Source organism: Phascolarctos cinereus, unplaced genomic scaffold (genome assembly GCF_003287225.1).
Source record: "Phascolarctos cinereus isolate Bilbo 61053 unplaced genomic scaffold, phaCin_HiC Scaffold_3;HRSCAF=262, whole genome shotgun sequence".
In the NCBI taxonomy this organism is placed as follows: Eukaryota; Metazoa; Chordata; class Mammalia; order Diprotodontia; family Phascolarctidae; genus Phascolarctos; species Phascolarctos cinereus.
Window position 1 is genome coordinate 112322885 of NW_027555736.1, and position 16218 is coordinate 112339102.

The 16218-nt window shown below is 40.0% G+C and overlaps 1 protein-coding gene across 2 annotated transcripts in view; it reads left to right on the top strand.

Annotated features, from left to right (window-relative positions):
- ADAMTSL3 (ADAMTS like 3) overlaps nt 1–16218 on the top strand; it is a 567152-nt gene that overhangs the window by 77820 nt on the left and 473114 nt on the right. For both annotated transcript variants that reach the window (XM_020966068.2, XM_020966078.2), the window contains exon 3: nt 10508–10627. In XM_020966068.2, the coding sequence (XP_020821727.1) occupies nt 10508–10627 (120 nt within the window). The remainder of the gene's footprint in view (nt 1–10507; nt 10628–16218) is intronic.

Genomic DNA, 16218 nt, shown 5'->3' on the forward strand with positions numbered 1-16218 from the left:
TCTATCTATCTATCTATCTATCTATCTATCTATCTGTCTATCAGATTTTCTATTCAGCTCTGGCCTTTTCATCAGGAATGCTTGAAAGTCCTCTATTTCACTGAATGACCATTTTTTCCCCTGAAGGATTATACTCAGTTTTGCTGGGTAGGTGATTCTTGGTTGTAATCCTGTCTCCTTTGCCCTCTGGAATATTATATTCCATGCCCTGAGGTCCCTTAATGTAGAAGCTGCTAAATCTTGTGTTATCCTGATTGTGTTTCCACAATACTTGAATTGTTTCTTTCTGGCTGCTTGCAATGTTTTCTCCTTGACCTGGGAAGTCTGGAATTTGGCTACAATATTCCTAGGAGTTTTCCTTTGGGGATCTCTTTCAGGAGGAGATCTGTGGATTCTTTCAATTTCAATTTTGCCCTCTGTTTCTAAAATATCAGGGCGGTTTGCCTTGATAATTTCTTGAAAGATGATGTCTAGGCTCTTTTTTTGATCATGGCTTTCAGATAGTCCAATAATTTTTAAATTGTCTTTCCTGGATCTATTTTCCAGGTCAGTTGTTTTTCCAATGAGATATTTCACATTGTTTTCTGATTTTTCATTCTTTTGGATTTGTTCTACTGTGTCTTGATTTCTCATAAAGTCAGTAGCTTGCAATTGCTCTATTCTAATTTTTAAGGAGGTATTTTCTTCAGTAAGCTTTTGGACTTCCTTTTCTATTTGGCCAATTTTGCTTTTTAGGGCATTTTTCTCCTCATTGGCTTTTTGGACCTCTTTTGCCATTTGGGTTAGGCTACTTTTTAAGGTGTTATTTTCTTCAGTATTTTTTTGGGTCTCCTTTAGCAAGCTGTTGACTTACTTTTCATGATTTTCTTGCATCATTCTCATTTCTTTTCTCAGTTTTTCCTCTACTTCTCTTACTTGCTTCTCAAAATCTTTTTTGAGCTCTTCCATGACTCGGACTGATGCTTTGGATGTAGGAACTTTGACTTTGTTGTCTTCTTCTGGTTGTATGTTTTGGTATTCTTTGTCACCAAAGTAAGATAATATAGTCTGACTCTTTTTGCGAGGTTTACTCATGATCCCAGCCAACTACTTGAGTTTTAAACTCTTTGTTAAGGTAAAAGTCTGACCTGTGCTCTGGTCTTTGAGTGACCGGCCACAAGCGGTCTTTTCTCTCTTGGAACTGTGAGGAGGGTTTCCTCTCAACTACCACTACAAGCTCCACCGTGCCAGCGCTGCTCCTCACCCCAGGACCGCAGCCCAGAACTGTGACCCAGATCCAAACACGGGCAAAGCAAGAGATTCCTACCTCAGCACTGGCAAAGAGATCCCTGCAGTCCCCCTCTGATGAGCCACTTGATTCCACCTCAGTCAGTGGGCTGGCAGCTCAGGATGCAGCCACGGCCCTGGGGGCCGAGCTCTGCGCTCTGTGTTCTGGAAGTGGCTCTGACCTAGCTCTTCTCTCACCAAAAAAACAGACTTTTCCCACTGACCTTCTAAGTTGTCTTTGGTGTTGGTGGATTGAGGCGTCTGGAAACCACCACAGCTGCCTGTGATTCGTTCCTCTGAGGCCTGCTCCAGGTTTGCTTTGACCTGTGTACCCACACCGAACTGTGCTAGTCTCCTCGCCCGGTGCGATGTGCCTTTCCAATCAACCATCCAGGATGTCTTGGGCTGGAAATCTGTTTTACTCTATCTTTTTGTGGGTTCTGCTGCTTTATATTTTGTTTAGAGCCATTTTTTAAGGGTATTTGAAGGAGTTTAGGGGAGAGCTCAAGCAAGTCACTGCTTTCACTCTGCCATCTTGGCTCCGCCCCCCAACATTGGAATTTATTGAATAGGACAGTGACATAGTCAAACCTGCACTTTAGGAGAATCATGTGGCAGCTTTGTGTAGGAAGGGAGACCAATTAGAAGACTGTTACTGCAATCTAAGTAAAGGGTGATGAGGGCCTGAACTAGGGTGGTGGCTGTATAAGGTTGTGACAGGTGTTACAATGTTAGAAATAATGAATTTAGGCAGTTGAATGGATGCGTGGGGTGAGGGAGAGGGAGAATTTAAGGATCAGACCAAAGTTATAAACAAGGCTTACTGGAAGGGTGATGGTGACCTTGATGGTAATAGAAAGGGAGACAGTTTTGAGAGAAACATACTAAGTTCTGTTTTGGAAATGTTGAGTTTGAGATGCCCAAGGTCCAAAATCAGAGGATCTGGATTAAAATTCTGTCTCTTTCATGTTTTATTTTCACCTGTGTGACCTTTAACTTTCACCTTGAACTTTGCTGTGCCTCAGTTTCCTCATTTGTAAAATGAAAGAGATAGAGGAGAGACAGAAACAGACGGTGTCTCTTACAGAGCTTGCTGACCCCCCTCCCCAAGGTCCTGGCTTGTCAGTTTGCTGTGCTTTTCGAAGAGTTCCTTGGCTGCAGGAGGATCATGACTTAGCTTTGCATCCCAAATCTCTCTCCTACCACCCTATAAAATGAGGTTAGTAAGGTAGGATCATGGGACTTAGACCTGGAAGGTGTCTTCAGAATCACTTGCCAACTCCATCATTTTACAGACAAGGAAACTGAAGCCCTGAGAAGTGGTAAAGTGACTTGCTTAAAGTCACAAGTGGAACAAGTGGAAGAGACAGGGAATTGAACCCAGATGTTTCTCATTCCCAAATAAGGACTCTTCTCAAAACACCATGGTTGCCTCCTTATGGTTACCAGTTAGTTTTCAAAAGCAAAAAAGAAATCATAAAACCATAAGACCAGGGCTCTGTTTAGGATCTGAGTGTTTTATAGGCCAATTTGTGTAGAATGGAAAATGGAAAATAAAAAGAACATGATGGTCATTGTGAAGTTTAAACAAAGTTAGAGATCACCTTTTCAGAATTTAGCACAAATTCATGGAATGTTAGAAATGACATTTTATTGATGCTACACAAGAGAGCACAGATGGAAAATCATAAAGACGCATGAGAATGTCTTATGTGAATATAAAGTAGCTTTTTGAAGGAAGACTTGAGTGTTGTTGTATAGGGTAATTATCTCTGGTATTTGAAGGAATTACTGCTTATGTTATTTCCAGGATAAAAGACATAAATCCATAACCATATTGATGGTAGGGATTGGGACATGTAAAAACCACCCTCGATGTATTACTTTATAAGTTATAAAGTAGACAGTACGGTGCAGAGGAAGGGTCATTGTAAGAAGAATCAAGAGTATTGAATCCTGGTCTTCATTTTGCTTCAGTTAGAAGTATGTCTTTCTGGGCCTCATTCATTCTAGTATTTATGTTGGTAGAGTTAAAGGGTTGCATTCATTAAATGATCTCTAAGGTTTTTCAGAGTAAAGTTCTTTGACACAATGAAAAACTAGTCTCTAACTGGTTACAGCAGGTAATTGCTAACGATCTAGCTGTTCTCAGTAGTCAAACTTCAAAATGTTAGTCAGGAGATAGGAAGAGAGCAAAAAAGGTATGTCCTATTGGAGGCTACAAAAATCCTTTTTCCTCCCCTGACTACAGGTGGAAACACAAAAATCTATTGTGATGTTACTGGGGAGAAGAGAGGAGAGTGCTTATTGCTGACATCAGCCTGACCCCAACCTGGCCAGTGGATGGATCCCAGTTATTTTTCTGACTTTGGAAATCTAGAGGTTGTGTCCTGTTGGACAACATTGGGGTCCATGGCACCATATAGTTATGCCATCTGCCTCTCTTCCAGTCAGCTGCAGATGGGAATGCAAAGAAGTGATTGTGAGACAGAAGTGAAACTTGTCGTCCATTCTTTAAAATTGGTTTTATGTTCCTGCATCAGAGGTGAGAGTGGGGAGTATCCAGGCTTCTTTGCCCTTACTACCGAGCTTCATTGTGCCATTCAGGAATCCCATTTGGCAATCTCAGGTGTACAGAGAACCCTGTCTAAGGACAGTGTGATTCATAATTCCCACATCAGAGGGCTTTGGTTCATATCCCACTGCCAACACTTGCAATCTCAATCAATCAGCAAAGATTCATTAAGTGCCTGCTGTGTGCTAGGAACTGTACTAAGCAGTAGGGCTACAAAAAAGAGGCGAAAGACAGTCCCTTATTGGAGGAAATAACATGCAAACATACATACATACATATATATATATGTGTGTGTATATATATATGTATATATGCACAAAATATACAATGCAGTATACAAATATGTATATACATATACATACACAAACACACACACACAAACACACACACACACACACACACACACACACACACACACACACACACACACACACATATATATATATAGCAAACTACATACAGGATAGATAGGAAATAATTAACTGAGGAAAGGCACTAGAATTAAGAGGTGTTGGGGAAGGCTTCCAATAAAAGAAATTATTTTAGTTGGGACTTAAAGGAAGCTAGGAAGGTGAGCATACAGAGCTGAGGAAGGAGATCATTCCAGGAATGAGGAACAGCCAGAAAAAATGCCTGTAGCTGAGAGCTAGAGCGTCTGTTCATGGAACAGCCAGGAGGCCAGTGTCACTGGATTGAAAAGTACATGCAAGGGAGTAAGGTGTAAGAAGACTGGAAAGGTAGGTGGGGGCTAGGTTATTAAGGACTTTTAATGATGAATAGAGGATTTTATTTTTGATCCTAGATGCAATAGGGAGTCACTGGAGTTTATTGAGTAAGGCGAGATGACATAGTTGGACCCATATTTTAGAAAAATCACTTTAGTGGCTGAATGGAGAATGGATTGGAAGGGGGAGGGATCGGAGGCAGTCTGACTCAACAACAGGCTAATGCAGTAATCCAGGCATGGAGCAATAAGGACCACCAGAGTGGTAGCAGTGTCAGAGGAGAGAAGGGGGTATATTTGAGAGATGTTGTAAAGGTGAAATCAAGCAGCAGATTGGATATGGGAAATAAGAGATAGTGAGGAGTCCCTGGATGGCTTCAAGGTTGTGAGCTTGAGTTACTGGGAGGATGGTGTTATCCTTGACAGTAATAGGGAATGTAGGAGGATAGGGACAGTTAATGGGGAAAGATAAAGAGTATGGCTTTGGACATGCTGAATTTAAGATGTCTACTGAACATCCAGTTTGAGTTATATGAAAGGCAGTTGGAAATGTGAGATTAGTTGTCAGCAGAGAACTTAGGGATAGGTAGATTTGGGAATCATCAGAAAAGAGATGGTGGTAACCTCTGTGATCCTGGGCAAATTACAACTTCCCTACCTTAATTTCTTATCTGCAAAATGAGGGATTTGGAGTACATGGCCTCTGAGGGTTTTTTTTTTTCGGCTCTAGATCTTTCATCCAGGTATCTTCCTTCTTTCTTCCCATTCCTTTCCCCTTGTTCTTTCTCTCAAGTTGCAGATATAGGAGCTAACTGCCCTTTTCACTCCTGTTAGCTTCAAGATCATTGTTAATTATGAAAAAGTTGGGTATAGGAACAGGTGCGGTAGAGCAAAAAGAACGTTAGAATGAATATCAGATGACGTGAGTTTGAATGCTCTCCCCTCCATTTACTACTTGGTATGATCTGGGGTATGTAACTTAACTCTTTTGAATCCTTATTGAAAATATTGTTAATAGATTTCAGTAGATCTGTGATATGTCTGGATGATTTTGGGGGAAAGGGCTTGATTTACTGTCTCAGGAAAATGTATGCATAACCCACTTTTAAGTTTAATCTGCATTATTAATGCCTTCTTAAGTCTAGACAGTCAACAAAGGAGTAAATCAAACCCTAATTTGTAGCTAATTTCTTAAGTGTAAATGCTCACATTAAAAGCTTAATGGTATGCTCTCCAGAGCTGGTAAGAGCTGGCTCCAACACATCTCTGATTATCATTATTATTATTATTATTATTATTATTATTATTATTATTAGACTAGACTTGTAGTTTTATCAGCGTAGGGAGCTCCATGTGAGGCACTTGCCATTCAATTTATGGACTTAGATCAGTGGTTCTTAATCTTTTTGGTATCATGGACCCCTTTGGCAGCCTGGTGAAGCCTATAGATCCCTTCTCAGAATAATAGTTTTAAATACATAAGATAAAATACATAGGATTGCAAAGGAAATACATTATATTTAAATAGAATTATCAAAATATTGAAAATTCCAAGTCCATGGACTCCTTTGGGATTAAGAGCTACTGTCTTAGAAAGTTGCCTGGGCCATTGAGGGAGATTAAGTTACTTGCTTGGGGTCACTTAGTATCCATCAGGAGCGGGATTTGAACCTGACCCTGAGGACAGCTCTTTAATCAACCCTGCCACCCTGCCTCTCCCTGTTTTCAGGTGTTTGGAAAGATGCTTATGGAAGAGGGACCAGACCTTGCTTAGGCTCAGAGGAAAGAACTGGGAAAAAATGAGTGAAAATTGCAAAGAATCCCTATTAGACATAATATAAGGAACACTTTCTAACAATTAGAAGTATTCCATAGTGAAGTGGCCTGCCTCTGACAAGCAGTGAGTTTCCCCTGCCTAGGAGTCTTCAAGCCAAAATTGGGTGATCACTTGTTGGGTATGTGGAAGAGGGGATTTTTTTGTTCAAATATAGGTTGGATTAGTTGGTCTTTGAAGTGTCCCTCCTAGTTCTGAGATTATAGCAAGATAAGACATAAACGTGAACAAATAATTACAATTCAAGGCAATGGATGAAAAATACCAAATGAGTAATGAGCACTTTCATGAGGCAGAAGAAGGAGTAGCCACTACTAGCTTAATTCTAGGGCTACTCCATGCCTGGAATGCACTCGCTCCTCATCTCTGCCTACTGGCTTTCTTGAAGTCACAACTAAAATCCCATGTTCTACACGAAGGCTCTCCTAACCCCTCTTAATTCTATTACCTTTCCTCTTTTGATTATTTCCTGTTTATCCTGGATATAGCTTGTCTACATGTATTTGTTTGCATATTGTCTCTCATTTGATTGTGAACTCCTTAAGGGCAGGGACTGTCATTTGCCTCTTTTTGTATTCTCAGCCCTTTGCACATTGCTAAACACATAGTAGGGGCATAAAAAATGCTTACTGACAGACTGATTGGACTGCTCAGAGAAGACAATGGAGGAGGTAAGATTTTTGCTGAATCTAGAAGGATAGATGGTAAGAACCATATCCTGAAGAGCTTTGAATGCCAGATTACATGGTTGGACTATATACTGTTCCATGTAAGAAAAAATATAAAGATTTTTAAACAAGGAAGTATGGTGGTGAATGTGTTGTTTTAATAAGTTTAAAACAGCCAAATAGATTAAAGATGAGAAACTTGAAGATGGAGGCTGAAGTAATGGTCTAGATAAGCAATAGCATGTCTAGACTATGGTGGTACCAGTAGAAATGGAATGGATGGGAGAAACCATGTAAAGGGAGAATTGGCAGGATTTGGGGAGTGATCAGATAATGGGATAATGGACAGGAAGGAGTCAAAGGTAACCAAGATTTTCAGAGTTCGGGTCACTGGCAAGGTGATAGCACCATTTTCAGCTAGCCAATGAGATCCTGTTTAGTGCTGCTGCAGGTAGGATATAGTGTAACTTTGGAAATAAAGTAACTTACTGTTTGACTTCAAACAAATCAGAATATCTATAGACTTGGAAACTTACTTCATTCGAGATATAGAACATCTAGAGATTATAATGAAAACAACAGCAAAAAGAACTAATGTTAGACAACAGCATAGAATTCATCGGAGAGACGGGTGGTAGGGGAGGAGAGGGAAGAAAAATACTTCTCTGCTCTGAGTCTCAGAAATCAGGAGTTTGGAACGAGGACTGTCAGGCGCCTTCTAGTTCTGACAGTCTGTGGGCTTCTAAGTGTGTTCAGAAGACAGTGTATTCTTGGGATAAGGGAGTATGGTAGAGTGCAGTAGTGTCAGACTCCAATGGATACCTGCTTGCTCTGTTTTGATGTAGAAACCCACAAATTAACATTAGCTATATTGTATTGTATTTTTATTTTTGTTAAACACAGCCTGGTTTCAGTACACTGGGTAGGGGAAGGGAAGGGAGTTTTGGAGACACTTTTGGTGTAAAGTACTAAACTCAGACCCCTTGGAACCCAGGAACACCTGAGTTTCTATTACACTTTGTCTTAGTTTTCTCTTCTGCAAAATGAAGCTGTTGGACCCGATTACCCCACTAAAGTCCCTTCCAGCTCTAAATCTCTGATGTTGGGATCCATGTGAAGATGACTAAGTGCTAGGAGAATGGAGGAGGAAGATATTTCTGGGAGCAGCAATAGTCATAGAAATATTCATGAAATTGATAGTAATTAAACTGGATTGATCATCCGGGATAGGTAGTAATAATTATAATTGATATATATTATGTGTGCTAATGCTTGCAGAATGCTTTAAATACATTTTCTTATGTGATTTTCACAACCCTATGAAATAGGTACTATAGCTATTATCCCCCCATTTTACAGAAGAGGAAACTAAGGCTCAGAGAGATTAAGTGATTTGCCAATGATTACATAACTAGTAAGTGTCAGAGGTGGAATTTGAACCTCAGTCTTCCTAACTACATGTAGCTCTGTTGCAACTATTCCATAATGCTTCTCAGTAGCGTGAAGATTGATGGCGTAGTGACTAATTCATGAACAAATGTCCTCCCTGCTTATCTTCCTGCCCTTGTCTCATCACTATTCATATTGACATCAATTCATCCCTGGCCAAACTTCCCACTCTTCCTCCCTGTTGTTCTCAACCCGTATCAGTTCTACAACATTCAGGCCCTCTTTCCCCTCCCATTACTCCAATCCACTGCTCGCCAAACATCCCCTCCTGCCAACTAATATTTGTCTCCCTTTACTGTGTTTGATTCTCCACCAGACTAGTTCTCCTCTCCTCAATTTGCTCCCCGTGAGAGAAATTAGTTTTCCCCTCCTTCACTCCCTGCCTATTCTGACATGCGGTGCCCCTCTCCCTCTCAGCCAGTAACTGTCGGGAAAGACTGGGGCTTGTGGGATAAACAAGTGACTGGTGTTGGGGGAGGGGTTGAGTTTCTTAGGTGTTAAGTAGGAGTACCAGTGTGGGAAATGAGACTGTGTCAGCAGGGAAGCAGACTAAGGGAAACATAAAAATTTTAGGACATAGGAAATTAGAAATTTGGAAGGGACCTAGGGGCCATCGAGTTCAACCCCCTGATTTTAGAGACAAAGAAACTGAGGCCCCTCAGAGTTAGAGTAACTGATCCAAGGTCATTCAGCTAGTTAGTGGCACAGCCAGGACTAGGATTTGTTAGGCCATCAGTGAGGGCCGTCATCTAGTGTTTCACAAAGATATAGTTTATTGTACAGCATTTAGCACAATGCCTTATCCGTAGGTATTCAGGAAAAGTTTGTTATGTCTGCATGCCTGCATGATTGAAAGATGCTTCAGACTCGGGGTGGGAGAAAGAGAGGACCTTCCTTATGTGTGTATCATTCAGTTCTTTATCAAAATGACAGTTCTATGTCTTATAATAGTCATGATAAATCATGTTCAGGTTTATAAAGTACTTTCCACATTATCCTGTGAAGCAGTTACTCTTAGTATTATTAGTTCCCATTTTATTGATGAGGAAACTGACCCAGAGAGAAGTGATTTACTTATCATCCCATAATAAGCTTCAGAGCAGGGTGTCCAGTCCTGGTTCCCAGACTCTGGTCTCATGTGGACCAGTGAGAGGGGTAAGTCCCCTAATAGCACAGGGAGCCTCAGGAAGGAGGCAAGCCAGGGGTCAGGAGACTCATCTTCATCTGGGTCTGATGGACTTGGCTTGACTTGAGTATCTGCTTTTTTGTAGCTTCTCCCTTCAGAGGAAGTAAGACTTTGTATTTCCTTAGGCGTAAAGTATGTTTTATCTTCCAGTAGAATGTAAGATGCTTGAGGGCAGAGCTTTTTTTTTGTTTTTTTCCCTTTGTATCCAAAGCATGTATCATAGATGCTCAATAGGTGCTTATTGAACTAAATTAAATTGAATGAAGTTAACCCTGTGACTTTAGGTTGGGACCGAGCCACTCAGATACAACATAACATCTATTTTGCATTCAGATCCAAACCAAGGTTTTTAAAGCCTCACACAGACTATTATCATTGCTTCTAAGACAGCTGAGTAGGCTACAGAAGTGAGAAAACAAGGCACTGGAAAATGACTACCAAGAGACAAGAAACTGGATCCTGCTGGAAAAAAAAATACAGGTCCCTGAGTTTGGAAGATCACTACAATATAAGCAACAAGTAGTTTTCATTTTTCTAGGCTCTGTAATGTTTAATTTCTTGGAGATCATTTGCCAGACAAATGCAATGCCTGCTTTAACTGGGAATCTCGTTACTGACATCTTGTGGCCAGCAATGAAAATCTTCTCTCCTGTTCCCATAGAGCCTTTCCGCTTAAAGGCATCTTAAAGGCATCATCTCTTCATGATTCATTTTGAAATGTCTTTTCCCCGTGTTTCTGTCATTGTTTACATGGGTGATGTGATCCCTGAAACCTGAATGTGACTGGAGTGATTTTTTCTTTCAGGCAAGAGCAGAGAAGTCTCCAGGGGCATACTTCCTACCTGAGTTTGCCCTTTCTCCCCAAGGAAGTTTCCTTGAAGATACAACTGGGGAACAGTTCCTCACTTACCGTTATGATGATCAGGTGAGTAAAGGATATCATAATTATTGGACTTGGGTTGATTGTGCAGTAATTCAAATTAAAAATAAAATCTTGTACAATAAATCCTACTTTTCTACCTTCTACTTTCTGATATAGTAAGGAGCCTGCCTGATACATTACCTGGATCATGGATAAATGAAAGGTCATTTGTTGTTGAAATATTACACAAACTTACATTCAAATATGAAAATAATATGAAAAGTCATTTAAAAATATTTTAATTTGAAGCTGGGGGAGGGAGAAAGAATACTTCTATAAACAGATTAAGTAACCCAGTTTGAATTTTTTGAAATGTGTCTGCCTGAATAGGGTGCAGTGGTTTGTTACACAGCCGGGAACCTTTCACCATGTTGGAATTTTACTGGTGTTACAATTTATAGCTCTAGTTAATCCAGAAATCAGTGATCCTACACGTTTTAATATGAGAACTTCAGAGAAACTAATTGAGAGGGAGAGTAAGGTATAAAATTGGGTGTCTGGAAAATAACAAGTCATGCATCTTATAATTAAAGAGTGGTAATGACTTCTCCAGGACTGCACAGATACATTATATTTAGCATAACAACAATATAAAAAGATTTTTTAAAAAGAAAAAGAAGCCCCATTAATTCTGGGGAAAGGGGCTAACGCAGAGCTGGAAAGTGTGTGGCATACAGTAAAAGTTGACTCAAAGCACATTGTTTTCCAGAAGCCCTATTGAACACCATGTGTGATCCACTAGCATGACATTCATAGGTCCTTAAAAATGTGTTTCTTTTAATTAAAGCAAAGGAATAGGGTAAGACTCTCATAGAACTAGTGAGTAAGAGCTACAGTCCCAAACTTCAAAGAAAATGTTTAAAAGTTCATTTGACCCAACCAAGTAGACCTGATATATGTGGAAACCAGCAGTTAAGGTACTTTTTTAAAAAGTGGAAACATTCTAAGCAGTTTCAGGGAGAGAGAAGAAGGGTACGTGTTTGGGGTTAAGAATTTTACATCTTGGGAATCTCTGCCATTATAGGTACCCCAAACTTCTTTTCTGTTACTCCTCCATTCACCACAGAAAACTGAAAATCCAAAATTCATGTCAATTCCTGGATGCTCCTCACAGTTTTTTTGAGGAAGCTGGAGAGCATTGCCACATATTAAAAACAATGACATTTTGCCTTCTCAATATGATATGATGGAATTAGCCACAGCACAAAGTTCAGCCCTCATCAGATGCTATAATGGAAGAGGAAAGGGAATAGAGCCTGTGTGATCTTACAAGTGAATAGGGCATATTCAAGTGATGATTTTGTATAGACAATGCCAGTTATATTTTTCTGAACTCAGATACTCAGGGAAATATACAGAAATGTGGGTACCAGTGACTATGATGGGCCCAAGACAAAGTGGACATGAACTCCAGGGAATCTTCTAGCTCAGTCTCCTCATTTTATTGATAAGAAAACTGAGGCTTAGAGTGATAAGATTATTTGAGGTTTTCAGGGGATTTTCAGGTTGATTTCCCTAAAACTGAACCATGGACATCAGGAATACACAAAGGAGCTGTGATTTCATATGTGGGACCTCAACCTTACGAATGCATATCTGCAGCCTGTGACTTGCCAGATAAGCCCATAGGTAGTAGTGGGGGCAGACAGTGGTAAAGTAGCTTGCTTAGGGCTCCAAAGCTATCAAGAATCAGAGGCAGAATTTGAACTTGACTCTCCAACTGTAAGTAGTCATTGTATTCAGTTATAACATGCTGCTAATTGATGGAGCCCATGGAAGAGAAATCCTAAAGAGTCTTCAGGTATTCCAAAGTGAGATAAAAATAACACGGGGCTACAGTAGGTGCTGTTTAAGATGATGACTAGTTCATGTAAGCACATGTCTGACTGAGTATTGCTACAGAGCTATCTCTGAACTAACTCGGAGCTTTTTCATAGAATAAAAGCCTGGTAGGAGTTCCAAAGACAAAATTCAAAGAAATCTTCCTCCTGAGGAAGCTTTAGGAAACAAGAAACCATTCTATAGGAGTATTAGACTGACAGAATTAGGGGTTGAAGTGTGAATCTCTTTGGTAGAGCCATGTGGTTAGTCAACAAAGATTCAAGTTAGAGAGGTAGAGTGGCTTGATGGAATAGACTGGATTTGTCAGAAGACTTGCCTTTGTATTCCAGATAATTGATAGCTCCGTGGTTATCAGTAAGTTCCTAACCTCTTAAAGCCTTGGTTTCCTCATCTGTAAAAAGGGCATAATACTGCTGTACTGCCTTGTCTACAGGGTTATTGTAAGTACAGGGCTTTTCAAATCTTAAGGCACCACATGAATATTATTTTAGTATGGTATAATAGGGAGAGCATGGGATTTGGTAAGAGAACTTCATTTGAATGTTAGCCCTGACACTTAGCTGTGAAAAGAAACAAATCATTTGATCTCTGTGAGCCTTAGTTTCCACATCTGTAAAATAGATATGATACATTCCATCACTGCTGTGAGAAAGTGTTTTTGTAAGTATAGACTTACAAACTTACAAAAGACAGTTTGTAACTGTCTCAGTCATAGAACATTAGAGCTAGAACCTTTGAGATTATCTGGTCCAATCCCCTTATTTTGTTGGTAAGGAGACAGGCTTAGAATGTTAAAGCTTTGGGAGACCTAGTGTTTAAGTGGGAAGTGCTGAACTTGGAGTCATAGGACCTGAGCTTGAATCCAGTCAGTAAATATTAAGCACCTACTATGTGCCAGGCACTGTGCTAAATGCTGAAGATACAAAAAAGAGGCAAAAGAGAGTCCCTATTGTCAAGGACCTCACAATCCAATGGAGGAAACAATAAACAGAACAAGCTATATATAGGAAAAACAGGACATAATTTAAAGAAGGAAGAGGGCACTAGAATGGGATTCTTGTAGATGATGAGATTTTCATTTGGACCTAAAGGAGGCCAGGTCACCTACTAACTTGTGTGACAAGAGACAGCATAGGGGCACCTACCTGGCACAGTGGATAGAGCACTGGCCCTGAAGTCAGGAGGACCTGGGTTCAAATCCAGCCTCAGACCAAACACTTGACACTTACTAGCTGTTTGACTCTGGGCAAGTCACTTAACCCTGATTGCCTTAAAAAAATAGAGAGAGAGGGACAGCAGGGTACAGTGGGAAAAACACCAGATTTGGAATCAATGGATTGGGGTTCCAATCTCATCTCTGCTGTTTACTAGTTGTGTGACTTTGGGCAATTCACAAACTTCCTGGATTTTCTCAATGTCTCTTATGTAGGTACCCCTCTTTCTAACCTCCCAGGTACTATCCCAGTTCCAGCTCTCTGCCTTTTTGCCTGGACAATTACACTAGCCTCTGAATTGGTCTCCCTGCTTCTGGGCTCTCCCTGCTCTAGTCCATCCTCTACACAGATAGCTGCCAAAGTGATTTCCCTAAAGTGAAGGTCTCATAATGTCATCCCCCAATTTAATTAACTCCAGAGGCTCTCTGTTACCTCCAGGTCAAATAGAAACTCTTTTGTCATTTAAAGCCCTTAAAAACCTGATTTCAGTCAGTCAGTCACCTAGCATTTATTAAGTACCTGCTACTTGCCAAATACTAAGTTAAGTGTTGAGCAAATAAAAGCAAAAAGCAGTCAGTTCCTGCTCTCAAGGAGGTCACCATCTAAAGAGGAGAAAACATGGAAACAACTATATACAAACAAGATCTGTACAGGATAAATTGGGGCTAATTTCAGAGAGCAGGGAAAGTCCCTTGAAAATGATAAAGTACTCTGTACGTGTTTGTTATTACCATCCCATTGTCCACTTTTACTTACTATGCAATTTAACCAAACTGACCTTTGTATCATTCCTTAAACATGACTCTCTAGTCTTCATCTCCCAACTCCATGCCTTTGAACCAGATGTCTCCCTTGCCTAGGATGCACTCCCTTCTCGTTTCCGAAACGTTGCGGAATTAATTTCCTTCAAGACTCAGCTCCTGTATCACCTGATCTTTACTGCTGTGGGTGCCATCCTTCTGGAAACTGCTTCTTATTGATTTTACATATACCTATATATGTGTTGTGTCCCCATGAAGGGAGGGACTGTTTTGCTCTTTTCTTTGTATACCTAGCACCTAACCCAGTGGCTGGTACATAATAGGCACTTAATAAATGTTTGTTGATTGACCTACTGAGTGACTACAAAATGGGGGGGATGGGTGAGATAGCCTCTACATTTCATCCAGCTCTAAATTCAATTATCTTATGATCCACTGAAGTCACTTAGTTTCTCTGAGAGTCCTCAGTTTCCTTGGCAGTAAGATGAGGGGATTGTACTTGATGACTACCAAAAACCTTTCCAGCTCCAGTTCTGTGATTTAGAAGTGATCTGAAGTCACTTGTCTAGGCTTGCACAAGTGGATTAGTGACAGAGCTGAGAAAAGAAATCTTAGCATTTCCTTCTAAATGAGAAGATTTTTGGAGCTGTTCCCTTTTAGTTACAAGAAACTTTCTCTTTTTTTTTTTGGTGAGGCAGTTGGGGTCAAGTGACTTGTTCAGAGTCACACAGCTAGTAAATATTATGTGTTTGAGGTCGGATTTGAACTCAGCTACTCCTGACTCCAAGGCCGGTGCTGTATTTACTGTGTCACCTCGCTGCCCCCAAAAGAAACTTTCTCAACCAATATATGGAAACTCTAATTGGGTTGTAAAGGTGTGTCTATCTAGCTGTTAGAAGAAGAACAATTTCATTGGGGAATTTAGCCACTAACTTTAAAATAGAAGGTAACTTAGGAGGATTTCCTGGGACCATCCCAGCTCCAGAATTGTTATTTGTTGCAAAGAAAAACAATTAGAAAGTGTATTGATAAGCTTTGTATGCGTATCTCTTAAAGAGTTTTTAAGTAAGTGTTTTTTCATGAATGTATTAGTGAGAAGACATTCAGTTCATCTCAGGATGTCTCCTAGATTAAGCATCTGGAAAACTAATAACGTAAGAAATAGTAAAACACAGCTGCAATGTGGGCTGCATTTAACAAGACCTATAAAAAAAGCCCAATACAGATCATGCTTGGGGGTGAAGCAGTTTCTATTGAAGGAAGCATTTGTTGAACCTAATTGAATAAATCCAAACAGAATAGTCTCCTTTACAGATTATTAATTGGATGATTTTTCTTCACTAGGATGGCTTCTGTGTGTTTCAGCTTATCCATATAATAAAATACTTGAAGAATAAGTGAATTTCAGTGCTGGAGAATATCTTAGCAATAACCAAGTCCAGCCCTCTGCTTTTCAAGCATGTGGAAACTGTATCCCAGAAAGTTTAAGTTTCTTGCCTAAAGTCACCCATCTAGTTAGTGGCAGAGGTGGGATGATAAGTCAGGATTGCAGATTTTACTTGGTTGTACTTCTTTCCTGCACAAATGAATTGAAATCCTAAATTTTCTTTTGCATAAAGTGAATGCTATGGGTCCTATTGTCTAACAAAGATTTGAAGATTGAAGAATAGTAGAGGGCTTTACTGGGTTGCTCTTAGCTCCTACCAAGAATTAGGAATCATATCAATTAGAGATATTCTGAGAATTATCCAGATATATTAACTCTTCCTACTCTAAT